The sequence below is a fragment of the Dysidea avara genome, chromosome 12 (genome assembly GCF_963678975.1).
Source record: "Dysidea avara chromosome 12, odDysAvar1.4, whole genome shotgun sequence".
Lineage (NCBI taxonomy): Eukaryota > Metazoa > Porifera > Demospongiae > Dictyoceratida > Dysideidae > Dysidea > Dysidea avara.
The window spans coordinates 25215433-25230362 of record NC_089283.1 but is presented as its reverse complement, the minus strand read 5'-3'; the positions used below and the strand labels follow the sequence as shown (position 1 = coordinate 25230362).

Here is a 14930-nt window from a genome sequence, read left to right as displayed (position 1 = left end):
TAACAATTAATATAGGGAGATTCATCAGATAAATGCATCATGAAACTTTGGTACTGATAAAGCAAAAACAAACAGATGCTAAACCCTTGTTAACTTTATACATGCTAAGAAATTCACTGTTTTACTCAAGCATGTCGACCCAAGCATCAGGTTTGTAGCAACAACTGAAAATACTCACTATAATTATTAAACATTTTGATAAAAGCTATTCTCAGAAAGTGATTGGTATATGGCAGGATGTTTGGAGCAATGGTAAGATAGCAGTGCACAGGTCAAGGAGACAGTGTTTTTCAAGAAGTTACCAGTGTGTGACACACTGGTAACTTCTTGAAAAACATAATTTCATGATGGATGTTCTACTACAGTAGTTGACTGTTCTATTAGAGTATTTTGATTTTTAGCAGCTTTTAGGTTAAATCTTACACTAAAAGCCCCTCTCAGTAATTTTAAGAAAAGATTAGCCATTCTCCTTTCTCTTTCCATCTTTTCATTGCCCATGCATACATATAAGATGCAATTGCATCTATACTGCAACAGTGATAACAACAAAACTATGCTATAACTACACCTGTGTACATATTAGCGATGTACCAATTAATCAGTAAATAATTGGAAATTAGCATTTACTGCACAATGACAATCCATTAGAGCAGTACAGACTGGTAAACTGTTCCATAGCTTAACAGTAGCTGGGAAGAAACTAAATTTGTGCATGTCAGTTCTAGTCATGTCCTCTGGTGATGGTGTTAAGTGGGGGCAGGTGATTTCTTGTGGCAGATCAAGTACAGTAAAGACCCTTGCAACAATTTATAAATCATAACAAGTCTGCTGATGTGTCTTCTTTCCTCTAAACTGCACCAGTTAAGTCAGTTTAGTATACTTGCAAGCAGCTGCTTGAATAGTCATAATCTGATGTAACAAATCTAGCTGCTCACTGCTGGATACTTTATAATTCATCAATATTTGCCCAGACAGGTATAGGTCTCACATATAAGATAATTATTTAATTGACTCCTGATGTGTTACAATGATACAAGTCCTGTTTAAGGAGCGCTAGTGTACTCAGTATTGTTTGCCTTCTTAAAGATGGCATCCTTGTGTTTATTAAGGTTACATTAAGCAGTTAAGCTTAATACACCTTAATAAGCAACCCAGACAGTAAGGCACCCACAAACAGTTTAATACATGCTCCCCACACTAAGATTGGTTTGCATTACTCAGTATTTTAATAGCTTGTAAAGATGGCTGGTTGTTTCAAATTGTGTTTCTAGTTCATTCATCCCATGGCTGCTTATAGCCATCACTGATTGTTTTTGTTGTATAGTTGGTAAGTATTGTAACAATGACCTGTTACATAGGTGTAGCAACAGTTCGGGGCTATTTAGAAGTCTCACGTAGCCATACCATTTTCTATTTTTGCATGTGGGGACGGAGGATATTACCCCCTCCACATTAATTTAAAGTCAATAGGCGTCTATATTCTAATAGAGTAGTCAGATACAAAACAGTCAAATACTCTAATAGAGCACCAGAATTGGTAAGAATTCATTCCCAGATGGCCTGTGGGGCATACCCCCAACCCCCTAGATAACATTGTGTTCCACATACAGAGTTAGCTTTAAAACTTGATCAACCAGTTACCACCCTGCTTAGCTCCCTCACCTTAAATTTAGTTGCTAAACCTCTTGAAGAAATGTTAAACATTAGCTGTGTGTGTATTTCTATGTGAAATGTTAAACATTAGCTGTGTGTGTATTTCTATGTGAAAGTACACATCTCACCTAACAACGTACTCAACATGTGCTGGCAATTTCAAGTGAACACATTAATTTGTAAAAATGCACAAGGCACATATAATAGTTATTACACTATGAGGTGAATGAGTGAGTAGTTTGTGTGTGTTGTTGATGGTCCATCAAATGTGTACGGCTTGACAAGCCACACTAAAGCTACAACCTAGAACAACAACAACAACAACAATAATAACAACTATCAACAGATTATTATAGAACTAACTTTCTTAGTTGTTCAATGACACGGGTTATTAACAAGTCGGATATCCCAGGACAGGCGTCTTCTGCTTGGTGAAAGGCTTTGGCTAATTCTCCTAATGATTCTTTGTTCTTTTCTTCACTGACTTGTTCAAGAAGCTATAAATAGCCTTAAAAGGTAATACATCTTATTCTAATAACAGACCTGTTCTAATAATGGTGTTATTATTCTGTTCAGTTTCACTGACTTCTTTTTAATTTCCACCGGATTGCTCTCTACCGGCTAAAATGGAACAAACAGCAAGTGACAACTTTATATTAGGACCCCTCGTTCAGAATATTGACTATCAGTACACTTGCCCCATACATTATTACACTCATTAACTTCACACCTCGCAGTTTTGTAATAGAGAAAATTTTCAACTTTACACTCATATACATGGATATAAAATAGTGATTCCCTGGATGATGTGAAGAAACAAGAAAATTGGTGGGCACCAGGTCAGTAGCATATTATGCTATACATCTTGTGATGTCAGTATGAAATGACAAATAGCTGCAAACAAGCTTGTATTTGTGGTCAACCAACTCAACATACAAATTTATGGTGTATTTTGTAAAAAGCCAAATGTCTGGGATTCCAGTGAGTGTACATACTCAATGCTTAAAATTTCAACACAGTTTAATGTCAGCTACCTGCGATAGGAAATGGTTTCTTGCCTGTAACCTTACTTGATAAAACATAACTATAGTTGTTCGGACTGTGTTGTACTCATGAATATTACCAACTTTATAAGTGTAATACAACTACTTCTAAACACCAGGTGCCCATGCAGTTAATACTACGGTACCACTCAAATGCAACGTTATCTTGTTAGAGTACAAGTGATTAAAAAACTTGCTAATTAAATGGCGTGGTACCAGTAATTTGCTAATTAAATGGCGTGGTACCAGTAATTGTAAGCAAAACGAGTGCTACGCCTTTTAATTAGCAAGCTTTTTACTTGCTTGCACTGTTGTGAGACAACGTTGTATTTAAGCAGTACCGTAGCTAAATGGGTTCGACCATGTTAATTGTGTGGGCAGAAATTTTTACAATGTTTGGTACAATTTTGTCACTAACCCCTTTTATGGAAAGTAGTTATATCAAACAGTGTTTTTAGTGGGATTCCAGACCCTTTGTGAAGAGTGATCAACTAATTGCGTGGGAGGCTGACAAATATACACAGCCTGCTATAGCCTTGCAGCCATATTTTTGCAAACAAATAAACCTGAACAGCTATAAAACAGTGACAGCAAATATTACTTACTGCTGCAATCACCACTTTCTTTACTTTCACCTGTTCATTTCCATCATTAATGATTGATTGTGGGTTTTGGCAAATTATTTCCACTTCGTAACCAATAATGATACTTGTAAAATTAGCTAATATTGGCTGATACTGATAACTCAACTGAATATCGGTGCAACACTATAGTGCTGGACATTATAAGTTTCCGAAAGTTGTTTTTTATGTTTGTGATGTCATAACTTTACGTGGGTTTGGTCAATGTTAATGAAATTTGGACAGGTGGTGCATACAACCCTTGTGGTTATACAGATGGGGAAGTTGAAGCCATACTAACATGAACTTTTCCCGCAATGATGTAATAACCTATTACATTCACTGTTGTACATTCTTTACTTTTTCTACATGTAGGTAAAAGCTACAAACCTGAATTTTGGTAGGAAAGGAGTACTGTGATAACTCTAACTTTCTACTGAAGCAGATTTCTGAAATCATCTTTTATTTCAATGTTATTGTGAATTAAAGGATAACAAAAAGCTTAGCCAATAGTAGTGACACTTGGTATACAGATATAATGAAACATGTACAAAATATCTACAGAATCAGATTTTTCAATATCAAAAGTTAATTTTTCTAAAACCTTAACCTTTAAAGCCACACATAACTTTTTTTGGAATATGTGTTTATACCAAACAGGCTTAGCTATATAGCCAGGTTACTTGGTCTTCCTAACTCTATTAGCCTAAAACTAGATATCAAAGGAAAGCTTATTCATTGGGTTACTAAGGGAAGGCTAAATACAATAGTTGCTTACTTGTTATAAAGTGATGAAGAAAGGCAACTGATTTGATTGCAACGCCACATCCCATGCTCATGTTAATTAACATTTGGATCGCATGAGCTGTATATGGCCTTACTCACCATTGACAGGCGAATCGGCTAAGGGTTATTTGAAGTCAATAGCAACGAGTCACAAATCATTTTCTAAAGGTATGTAAACGTGCTTAAAACTAGAATTGATTTTCTAGGCATGTTTTGGTCCTCATCAATTCGTTGTAAGGTAAATCCCTAGGTGTCATTTTAATCTTCATTATGTCAGGAGTAAAATGACGTTTATTGGATAGCCATAGGATAAACACTTTGAAAACTACAGCACTTTGTTTACAACCATGCGCAGTGGCCGATCAAGTTATATAGCATTTTGTGTTTTTGGAAAGTTATGATGTCCAGCACTATTACTGTAAACCACAAAAGTATCTTCTCAACTATTTATAGTGTGTCTATCATGCTTTCTCATGCAAATTGTTGAGGCTGCCATTCATTTTTGTTCACGTAAGTACGGGACACTCCCCTTTCTCTAGTTATTTCTGGGACCCTAAGAAATGGTATGCTCTCAGTATGATGTAAACACTTCTGAGCTATGCACTTTAAGTGACTGCAGGGGAACATACCGGTGTTTTTTATTTCCAGTTGTATTATGCCCATATAGCCCATCAGGAAAGTTGGTCACAACATGTTCTTTAACTCATTTTGAAATACAGCCTCGGCATAAAGCTTAGTAATGTAATACAATGTTTACAAGGCCTTTATTTCACACACACAGGCTGTTCTTGACACAAACAAACACACACACTACACTATATCACACACACACACACACACACACACACACACACACACACACACACACACACACACACACACACACACACACACACACACACACACACACACACACACACACACACACACACACACACACACACACACACACACACACACACACACACACACACACACACACACACACACACACACTTCTCCAATCAATTACCGTAGCCAGCTGTGGGGTTAAAATGAAACAATAACAGGTTTACGTCTAAAAACAAGGTGCCCAGTTAATATTATCAATACCTTTGCAGTAAGCATTGAAGCACTTTCGATAATGTAAGTATGTAATTCTATAATTCATTATTTACCGCTTTATTGTTGCTAAAGAAATGAAACTCAAACAAACCACTCAAACCACAAACTAAGCTCAGAACTATCTCCTTAATAGTTTTTATAGTGTTAAATTCTCTACTGCTCTCCACCTTTTGTTCGTGTTTGATAAAAGGGACACACCCTCTTTAAATGAAATTTTCAGGCAATCTACAGAACTCGCGCTGTCGTTGTCATTATAACACCCACACAGCCTGCTAGGAAAGCTGTTCATTGAGAAACCAGGTTCGTTTGTATCTTGAACTAAAACAAAGTATACACTTCAGAGTACAACTAACCTGTATATAGGTTTAATTCAGGGTCTATAGTAGTGTTGAAATGATTATTCGGATATTCAACTATCTGGTTGACATGACATTAATCGATTTATTAACATGCTATTAGAATATTCTTTAGCACTGTAGTTAGCTATGATCAGATGAATAAAGCTAACCTAGATTGTGAACAAAGTGGCATTGATACCAAAAATTCCACTTTAGAAGAGGTAGAAATAGCTCTCAGGCTTTACCTTACTGCCCAACAAAGACATCAGTATTTATTCATGCTTAAAGAATAATCGAATGATCGGCCGTTTTGTTCACAACTATTCAAATAGTAAATTGCTATTCGTTTCAGCACTAGTCTATAGACCCTCACACTGGCTGCTTTTACCATAAAGCTTCTTTGCCACACAAGTGTGGGTGTGGACAGCCAAAGAAACATTCATATGTACATACACAGATTTTTTGGAAAATAATCTCAGAAAGCCAGATGTGTGCCCACAGCTGGCTTTTAGCCTGTGTGAGTGCTTAAACAAGGCAGATAGTGAGGGATGAGTGCTATACCTCTCCAGAAAATTTTTGCAACTCAGATTGCATCCAACACATTAAAAAATGTTGTTCCTGATGCGTACAGAAAATTCAAGGAGATTGTCAAGGGGAAGGGGTGAGTTTGCTTCTCTCAAATAAAGCCCTCTGGATGTACGAAGCTACAAATGTACTATAAAACCTTTGATCCTAGTAATAAACAATGCAGCTGTTCCTTGTAGCTTTTGACTATGTTTAGCCTGACACATGGAGAGCACCAGAATTACTGTTGGGTTTCATTTTAGTCTGCAGCTTGAAGCCATTGTTATGTTACCGACAGCAAAAAGAATAATGGTACACAAAGGAGGAGAGAACCGAAAACATCTATGATGGATGCATAGCAGTATACCAGCAACAGCTAACAAAAAAAAAATAAAAATCAAGCCCATAGCCTTCACTGTTATTGAGTTATGCTTGTCTGAAGGCATTATTCAGCAGTTAGTCAGCCAGTAAAAAATTCCAATAAACAAAATTGTAGCAACTTGTTACAATGCTACCAACGTGTTTGTGAGGTTGGTTAATGTACAATATTTATTCATCAAACCTTCGAGATCCCTACTATACAGTACTACCATACTGTATGGTGAAATAGCATGAATAATAATAAGATGGTATCATTCTTCACTGAATACACAAAATACTATAGCAATATAATTCAATTACGGTTTTTGAATTCAATAGATGACTGGACGGAATACCAACGTGTTGTAAAGAAATCTAACTTGTTAAACAATTGGAATTGGTAGTGATTCAATGTTGTATATTGCTGATTCTGTTCCCACCAAGCAGTGTCATGGCTTTCTTCAATATAAGGACATCATTTACAGTTCAGAATGGAAAACACTTATTGCCTATTTTCCCTTCCCAGTATAGTGCTTCAACAGAACTCTTACTAGTTGAGAAGCTATTAACAAATACACAAAAAGTGTTATAAGTTTCATTACAAAGAAGTTGAGAAAGCATAGTTAGTGTATTGCACTACTGCTATGAGTTTCCGCACTTTCAGAGGTGTACCAAGGCTAAACATCAATACTACCATCAATACTACCATCAATACTACCATCATTTCGATGCAACAAATCATCCATATTAGGCAAATATATCTCAATTTTTTAAATTTGGATACAGTAACTTGTAATTTACGAGTCTATTTTTAGATGTTAGATTATTTAAACATGTGGCACTTATTTATCTTGTATGGATTTGCTGCGAGCATTTACTACAGTTAACCTGTAGTGCCGCGTGGACAGTGTTAAATGCATTATATTCATAAGCGCCTGTCATGCCAGAAGATTTCCTGATGTCAAGGCAAAGAGAGCGCTGACTGGTGTAGCTATGTCACTACATGACTTTAAGTTCTGATTATGATCAAGTGCACATAATCTGTGTGAGTAACAAGTTGAACCTTACATGTTATTATTATATCTGTTATCATCTGAGCCTTTGATTATTGATTTAACAACGTCAGAAATCAATTTGTCTGCATCTTGCCAACTTAACTTTAACATTCACACATGTCAAATATTTACTCAACATACTCCATCTAAAATGGTACTTTTGTCACCTGGCTAATAAGATGTGCTTATTTGAAGCTAAGATGAATATATGACTGAGTCGAGTGATAGTAAGCCACCAGTGGGACATGTAAATACCAACACAATTGGCACCACTATTTAAAATAAATATTACATCACTATAAATATTAGACCACTATTTACAAATATTACACCACTATTTATAAATATTGACAATGTACATACACAACCACACACAACACTTCACCTGTTGATCGATGTGATTATTTTGTTGCTGCTGCTGTTGATCTTGATGAGAAGGGATGGTTTTTGGTGATGAAGGAGCGGCAGGGGTAGATCTTGATGGCTGTTCTGTTGATTCTGCTACAGATGTTGGTAATGGCATTTTATCATCAGGGACAGGGCCATTTTCCTCAAGGACCACTCCTTGGGGAAGGTGTCTAACAGTTCCATCAAAACGCCACCCATCATCACCATTAGTATCCTCTAATTCTTTATCAGCCCTGTGGGTTGAACCATTACAATGTCAACACAATTTCTCCTATTATGTTAGACACATATCACTTAAAAATGCCGCTACCAGATAAGGTCACGTCAGAAGACATGTTGTGTGACCAGAACTGGTACCAACGTTTTGGGTAAAATGTTTACAAGGTTATTTCTTAGCTAGTAAAACCACCAATATGTTGGGGTGGCTGGTAAAACAAGAAGCATATACATAGTGTACAATTAGCACATTAGAACATGTGTTACTGTGTAGTCAAACATGATGTGTTGATAACAAATCTCTTTGTCACATTCACAACAAATATGGATAATACTTGCTTCTTAGCTAGGAAAATCATGTGTTGTGTTGGGGTGGGGTGGCTGAAAGGTGTGTGAGGGTTCTGGGACACACATAGATACACTACTAATTCACACATATTCTAATACTTGGTAGTGATACTCAGGTGTTGACCTTTTCCTTGACATGGTCTGGGAAAGGTGTTAATTGTCAATGAATACACTGCTATTGTTGGCTTATGAATTTCCTTTCCCTGAACTCATGAGCTCACAATGTGATATGGTCACTTCTTTGAATATTTTGTTGTCTATGTGACACAACTCCTAGTGTAATTGTCACCAAGGACCATGACAGCAGTTATTATACAATTGTCACCATGATGAATTATTGTTGTGATAGGACAGGATGGAGGATTAAATGCTCCTGTGAATGTTACTAGCTGATGAGAATTTACTAGTACTTGTAATTACTCAGGTAACTTGTAGACTCAACATAGGAGGTTGATCATGTGTAGGTGTGTAGAAATGTCTGTGTATCACGTGTGTAGTTTAGAGTGTGCACTCTGTGTGTGCGTGCGTGCGTGTACACAATGGGTGCATGCAGTGTGTGTGGGTGCGTGTACACAATGGGTGCATGCAGTGTGTGTTAGTCAGTGCCTGATTATTAAGATTTCCCAAGGTGCCCTCTTTCTGGTTCCACTAATCCTAATATGAGACTAACCCTTACACAACACTTACTCCGGAGAGACATCTTCATCTGAGCCTGAATCACTTCCGTCTCCTCCAGCTGCCTTCCATCTTTTATGCTTCTCTATAAGCTCTGTAAGATAGGACGTCTTCCTTGCACTGCGAATAAATCGGTGTTTTAATAGTTCTTTAGCTGTAGGTCGCTGAGTTGGGAAATTAAGGATAAAAAATTGACAAGGCTAAAGTTAGTAACATACATGTGTAGGGTCTTTATTTAGGCAAGCTGCCACAAATTCCTTAAAAGGCTTGGAATATTCTCCAATTAGCTCAGGAGGAGGGTTTTTAGGTATAAGGAATAGTACTCTCATTGGATGAAGGTCAGCATACGGTGGCTCATTCTTAGCTAGTTCAATAGCAGTAATCCCTAGAGACCAGATGTCAGCCTAGAAACATGACACCAATTCACCAACAACCAACATAACTGACAGAGACTTTACTTTAGTATCATACGCTGACTGTTTGATAACTTCAGGTGCCATCCAAAATGGCGTTCCTACAAATGTGTTTCTTCTGTTCATTGTATCAGTGAGCTGACCGGCAACTCCAAAATCTGCCAGCTTCACATCTCCTGCCTCAGACAGTAACACATTAGCCGCTAACGGAACATAATACCAGCGATAACTTTATCAATTGTCTATAAATTTCATTACCTTTAATGTCCCTGTGCAGTTTTCTTTCTGAATGAAGGTATTCTAATCCTTTCAAGATTTCTCTCAAAATGGTCGCAATATAGTGTTCTTCTAAACTGCCAGGCTTCAGCTAACAAACATCATGATATATTACACCTTGTAGTCGTGATACAAATCTTACTAAATCTAGCGCAGATCCTCCTCCAAGATATTCCATAATAATCCATAGTTTAGTACCCTGCCGGACAGCTGGTATACAAGGGTATACTTACTAACTGACTTGTACCTTTAGATATGAGCCAAAATATTTAGTGACGTGTGGACTATTGCATTGTGACAAAACTGTTATCTCTTGTTGAATGTCTTCAATTTCATCCTCAGCTTCTTCCAAGTCAATAATTTTAATGGCTACCACTTTCTGTGTTCTGTTGTCAATGCTGTACACAGCACAACATGTGTCACTAGCTGGTCACACACATACCCAGGAAGTAACACACCCTTTGAAGACTTCACCGAAGTTGCCTTTCCCTATTTTTTCTAGCTTGGTGAAGAGCACTTCCGGGTCGCTACAAGAGTCACTCGGTGGGTTGGTAGCCTATGTAAAGAAGGAATTTCACAGCCCGGCAATAAATAGAATGTTAATTGAGACATCAGGCTACATACAACTGAACACTACAGCACAAAACGATTCGTTATACAATCAGGGCCAACACCGAAGCCAATACACACATTCAGCAGAGCCTGTTACTGAACAATACTCCATTGATGCTAGACTTCTTGTACGGTAAGGATTATGCTAACACATGAACAATACTTGTACACACACAAACTCACATTAGTTGGCGATGCCATTACAATATGAAACGATTCATCCGAGAATTATTCTCACTCTTCTTTAAAAGATGGAGATATTTCAGTTAACTTACTCTATCTACCTAACTACTTTACTAGTCAATTAACTTATACAACACGCAGTACGCTACACTACCCGTGAGAGTCACTACGAGAATTCACATCACCAAATTTAAAACATCTTGTGCGCCATATTTGTAGCATTTAATATATAAGGGACACGCCCACCTGGGTGGCCAAATGTGGTCGGCAAGTCAGGAAGTTATTTTATGACTTAACAATGAAGCTGAGGAGGTTTCTGCTCCGCTACTATCCTCCAGGTAAGCTAGATGGAGTACGATAAGTGATTTAGGTGTTTTATATGTTGATTTCTATTTACTGCCCACCATGTTTACAGGCATTACGCTGGAGTACGAGCAATCAGGCGCATTAAAATCCAGGACCATCGACCTGCTAGACTTAAAACCAAAGTAAGTGCAAGCAGTGCACGTTTTAGTGGCGTTAATTATGTGTTACAGCTCTGACACTGAAGCCATACTGCAGGAGATCATCACACGTGAGCCATTGGTCACCCCAGCACGGTCAGACCAAGTTAGGAAGTTAATAGAAAGTAATCACTTCCCCGTTAATGAATGTAATGTCATTGTTTGCATCTGTCAGAGCTGCAACAGAAACTAAGTCAACTAGATGACAAACATTTCTACTTATTTAAAGTCCTCCGTGCTCACATTTTACCGCTGACTAATGTAGCATTTAATAAATCTGGCTCCAGGTTACTAACCCTACTAACATTGGAAGATTTGCTATGTATTTTGTGTTTAGTTTTATTACTGGCAGTTACGATCGTACTTGTAAAATATGGGATACCTTGTCAGGCGAAGAGCTGCATACGTTAGAAGGCCATCGAAATGTAGTGTACGCCATTGGCTTCAACAACCCTTATGGGTGAGTGTGTTGTGTCGGTATATTTGATGTATGTGTGTGTTATTTCCAGTGATAAAATTGCTACTGGTTCTTTTGATAAAACTTGCAAGGTGTGTCTAATAGTTTTATCACATAACGGACTTAGCTATGTTGTGTATACTGCATAGCTATGGAGTAGTGACACTGGGAAATGTTTTCATACATTTCGTGGCCACACTGCCGAAATTGTTTGCTTAAGTTTCAACCCTCAGAGTACCTTGGTTGCTACAGGCAGCATGGATACGATGGCAAAACTATGGGACGTCCACAGTGGACATGAAGTAGCCACCCTAGCAGTATGTTCCAAGTAACATCCCCACTTTACAACCATTGTATTAATATATTAGGGTCATTCTGCTGAAGTTATATGCCTATCTTTCAATTCTATTGGTGAATCACTACTGACTGGATCATTTGATCATACCGTGTCAATATGGGATGTGGCGACTGGAAAGTAAGTGCTGTCATGTACACCCTTATGGTGTGTCATGTACATAACCTGACAGACGTAATTACACACTGATTGGTCATCGTGAAGAGATTTCAAGTGCTGTCTACAACTACGATGCATCCATTATAGCCACAGGATCTATGGTGACTGGCTATATAGTGCACATGTGGTGCTAGTAATGTTTGTGTCTTATATTTAGGATAAAACATGTCGTCTCTGGGACTCTAGGAGTGGTAAATGTATAGAAACTTTATTGTGAGTGAAACTGTGGGCTGGGTGTGTAGTGTGTGGTGGGTGCATGCACATGCTGTAGTGTTTGTATAGTATGATGTGTGTGACAAATGATATATAGTGAATAGACCATATCACTTAGTGCCATATTGCACAGTGTAAACACCATTGATCATTTCCTGATGGTGTTGCTTACAGAGTCACATTCCATCCTAACCCTATTAAGGATAACCAATTGATTAAGGTGATGATCTGTATGGGAATTACCTTACAACTGTTACAAACTTGTCTGGTCTCATCTCAAACTGTCTCTGTTAGGGCACATGATGATGAAGTGTTGGATGTGACGTTTGATTATAGTGGACAGCATCTTGCTACTGCTTCTACAGATGGTGTGTATTGTATGTGTGTATGTGTGTAGGTAGGTAGAGTACTGATCTGTTGATCACGAGATTCCAGGTTTGATGCTTACTCTGCCTAGTTGGTTTTCTTGAGCAAGACCCTTTACCCAGCTGGGGACCTGGTGTTAACTGGGGGTCTACCCAGCTGTATTAATGGTGACCTGGTGTTAACTGGTGAAGCAGTCTACCTAGCTGTATTAATGGGGACCTGGTGTTAACTGGGGAAGTAGTCTACCCAGCTGTATTAATGGGGACCTGGTGTTAACTGGGGAAGTAGTCTTGCCCAGCTGTATTAATGGTGACCTGGTGTTAACTGGAGAAGTAGTCTACCCAGCTGTGTTAATGGTGACCTGGTGTTAACTGGTGAAGTAGTCTACCCAGCTGTATTAATGGTGACCTGGTGTTAACTGTCTACCCAGTTGTATTAATGGGGACCTGGTGAAGCAGTCTACCCAGCTGTATTAATGGGGACCTGGTGTTAACTGGGGAAGTAGTCTACCCAGCTGTATTAATGGTGACCTGGTGTTAACTGGGAAAGTAGTCTACCCAGCTGTATTAATGGTGACCTGGTGTTAACTGGGGAAGTAGTCTACCCAGCTGTATTAATGGGGACCTGGTATTAACTGGGGAAGCAGTCTACCCAGCTGTATTAATGGGGACCTGGTGTTAACTGGGGAAGTAGTCTACCCAGCTGTATTAATGGGGACCTGGTGTTAACTGGGGAAGTAGTCTTGCCCAGCTGTATTAATGGTGACCTGGTGTTAACTGGAGAAGTAGTCTACCCAGCTGTGTTAATGGTGACCTGGTGTTAACTGGTGAAGTAGTCTACCCAGCTGTATTAATGGTGACCTGGTGTTAACTGTCTACCCAGTTGTATTAATGGGGACCTGGTGAAGCAGTCTACCCAGCTGTATTAATGGGGACCTGGTGTTAACTGGGGAAGTAGTCTACCCAGCTGTATTAATGGTGACCTGGTGTTAACTGGGAAAGTAGTCTACCCAGCTGTATTAATGGTGACCTGGTGTTAACTGGGGAAGTAGTCTACCCAGCTGTATTAATGGGGACCTGGTATTAACTGGGGAAGCAGTCTACCCAGCTGTATTAATGGGGGACCTGGTGTTAACTGGGGAAGTAGTCTACCCAGCTGTATTAATGGTGACCTGGTGTTAACTGGTGAAGTAGTCTACCTAGCTGTATTAATGGTGACCTGGTGTTAACTGGGGAAGTAGTCTACCCAGCTGTATTAATGGGGACCTGGTGTTAACTGGTGAAGTAGTCTGCCTAGCTGTATTAATGGGGACCTGGTGTTAACTGGTGAAGTAGTCTACCCAGCTGTATTAATGGTGACCTGGTGTTAACTGGGGAAGTAGTCTTGCCCAGCTGTATTAATGGGGACCTGGTGTTAACTGGTGAAGTAGTCTACCCAGCTGTATTAATGGTGACCTGGTGTTAACTGGTGAAGTAGTCTACCCAGCTGTATTAATGGGGACCTGGTGTTAACTGGGGAAGTAGTCTTGCCCAGCTGTATTAATGGGGACCTGGTGTTAACTGGTGAAGTAGTCTACCCAGCTGTATTAATGGGGACCTGTAAATCATTGGTACGTGTTTTGTACACAAACAGTTCAGATTTGTGTTAGCCAGTGTCTGGTGTGTATTTGTGTTAGGAACTGGAAAATTGTTTGATGTACGAAGTAGAAAATGTCGAGCTAAACTAGAGGGTCATGAAGGAGATGTCTCCAAGGTAACTATTATGCTAACACAACTAATGGGTTACCATGGTGATAACTATAGATTACATTCAACCCACAAGGCTCTCGGTTGCTGACAGCTAGTGGTGACAAGACAGCTCGGTTATGGGATGTAGCAAATGGCAATTGTTTGCAGGTATGTACACAATAGATGCTCTATAATACTGATGATGATTTCAGGTGCTAGAGGGACACTCTGATGAGATATTTAGTTGTTCTTTCAACTACGAGGGTAACACAATAATAACAGGTTGGTCATCAATGTCATGTTTGTCTGTGTACATGTGTTGGCTACCGCTAGGGAGCAAAGACAACACTTGTCGATTGTGGAGATGACTTGAGAAGCAGTTTCGGTTACCTGATCACTTCTTCTGTACATAATTCTGCAGAAATTTGTACTATCCAAGACAAACTAATTTCTTATTTAATAAATATTTTAGCAGTAATTACGTAAATATTGTAAT

The 14930-nt window shown here is 38.7% G+C and overlaps 2 protein-coding genes across 3 annotated transcripts; one reads left to right on the top strand and one right to left on the bottom strand.

The window, feature by feature from the left end:
- Positions 1-1810: 1810 nt before the first annotated feature.
- LOC136240650 (serine/threonine-protein kinase 25-like) lies at positions 1811-10891 on the bottom strand. Its single transcript, XM_066031673.1, has 12 exons — positions 10655-10891; positions 10318-10415; positions 10107-10257; positions 10002-10058; positions 9842-9950; positions 9629-9786; positions 9389-9574; positions 9183-9334; positions 7909-8164; positions 2197-2274; positions 2017-2150; positions 1811-1956 (listed from the first exon to the last, which is right to left on the bottom strand). The coding sequence occupies exons 1-12, from the start codon at positions 10670-10672 to the stop codon at positions 1950-1952; spliced, it is 1404 nt and encodes a 467-aa protein (XP_065887745.1). The 5' UTR covers positions 10673-10891; the 3' UTR covers positions 1811-1949.
- LOC136240651 (dynein assembly factor with WD repeat domains 1-like) lies at positions 10833-14912 on the top strand. Of its 2 annotated transcripts, XM_066031674.1 has the most exons (15): positions 10833-10992; positions 11070-11142; positions 11191-11282; positions 11333-11444; positions 11495-11617; positions 11667-11706; positions 11764-11931; positions 11983-12089; positions 12142-12229; positions 12286-12341; positions 12636-12709; positions 14383-14459; positions 14510-14602; positions 14647-14716; positions 14768-14912. In XM_066031674.1, exons 1-15 carry the CDS (start codon positions 10953-10955, stop codon positions 14800-14802), a joined length of 1248 nt encoding a protein of 415 aa, XP_065887746.1. In that variant the 5' UTR covers positions 10833-10952; the 3' UTR covers positions 14803-14912. The 2 variants fall into 2 exon arrangements, with proteins under 2 accessions (XP_065887746.1, XP_065887747.1); XM_066031675.1 differs by lacking the exon at positions 11333-11444 and having other exon boundaries at positions 11548-11617.
- Positions 14913-14930: the final 18 nt, after the last annotated feature.

Excerpts from the sequence above, each read along its gene's own strand:
- LOC136240650 (XM_066031673.1), bottom strand. Across the intron at positions 10,059-10,106 it reads ATTTTGGCTCATATCTAAAG|GGTACTAAACTATGGATTAT; the intron begins GTACAAGTCAGT and ends GCTGTCCGGCAG. Across the intron at positions 9,575-9,628 it reads AGTCAGCGTATGATACTAAA|GCTGACATCTGGTCTCTAGG; the intron begins GTAAAGTCTCTG and ends TCATGTTTCTAG.
- LOC136240651 (XM_066031674.1), top strand. The coding sequence starts at position 10,953 with ATGAAGCTGAGGAGGTTTCTGCTCCGCTACTATCCTCCAG. Across the intron at positions 11,707-11,763 it reads CTTTTGATAAAACTTGCAAG|CTATGGAGTAGTGACACTGG; the intron begins GTGTGTCTAATA and ends TATACTGCATAG. Across the intron at positions 14,603-14,646 it reads CAAATGGCAATTGTTTGCAG|GTGCTAGAGGGACACTCTGA; the intron begins GTATGTACACAA and ends TGATGATTTCAG.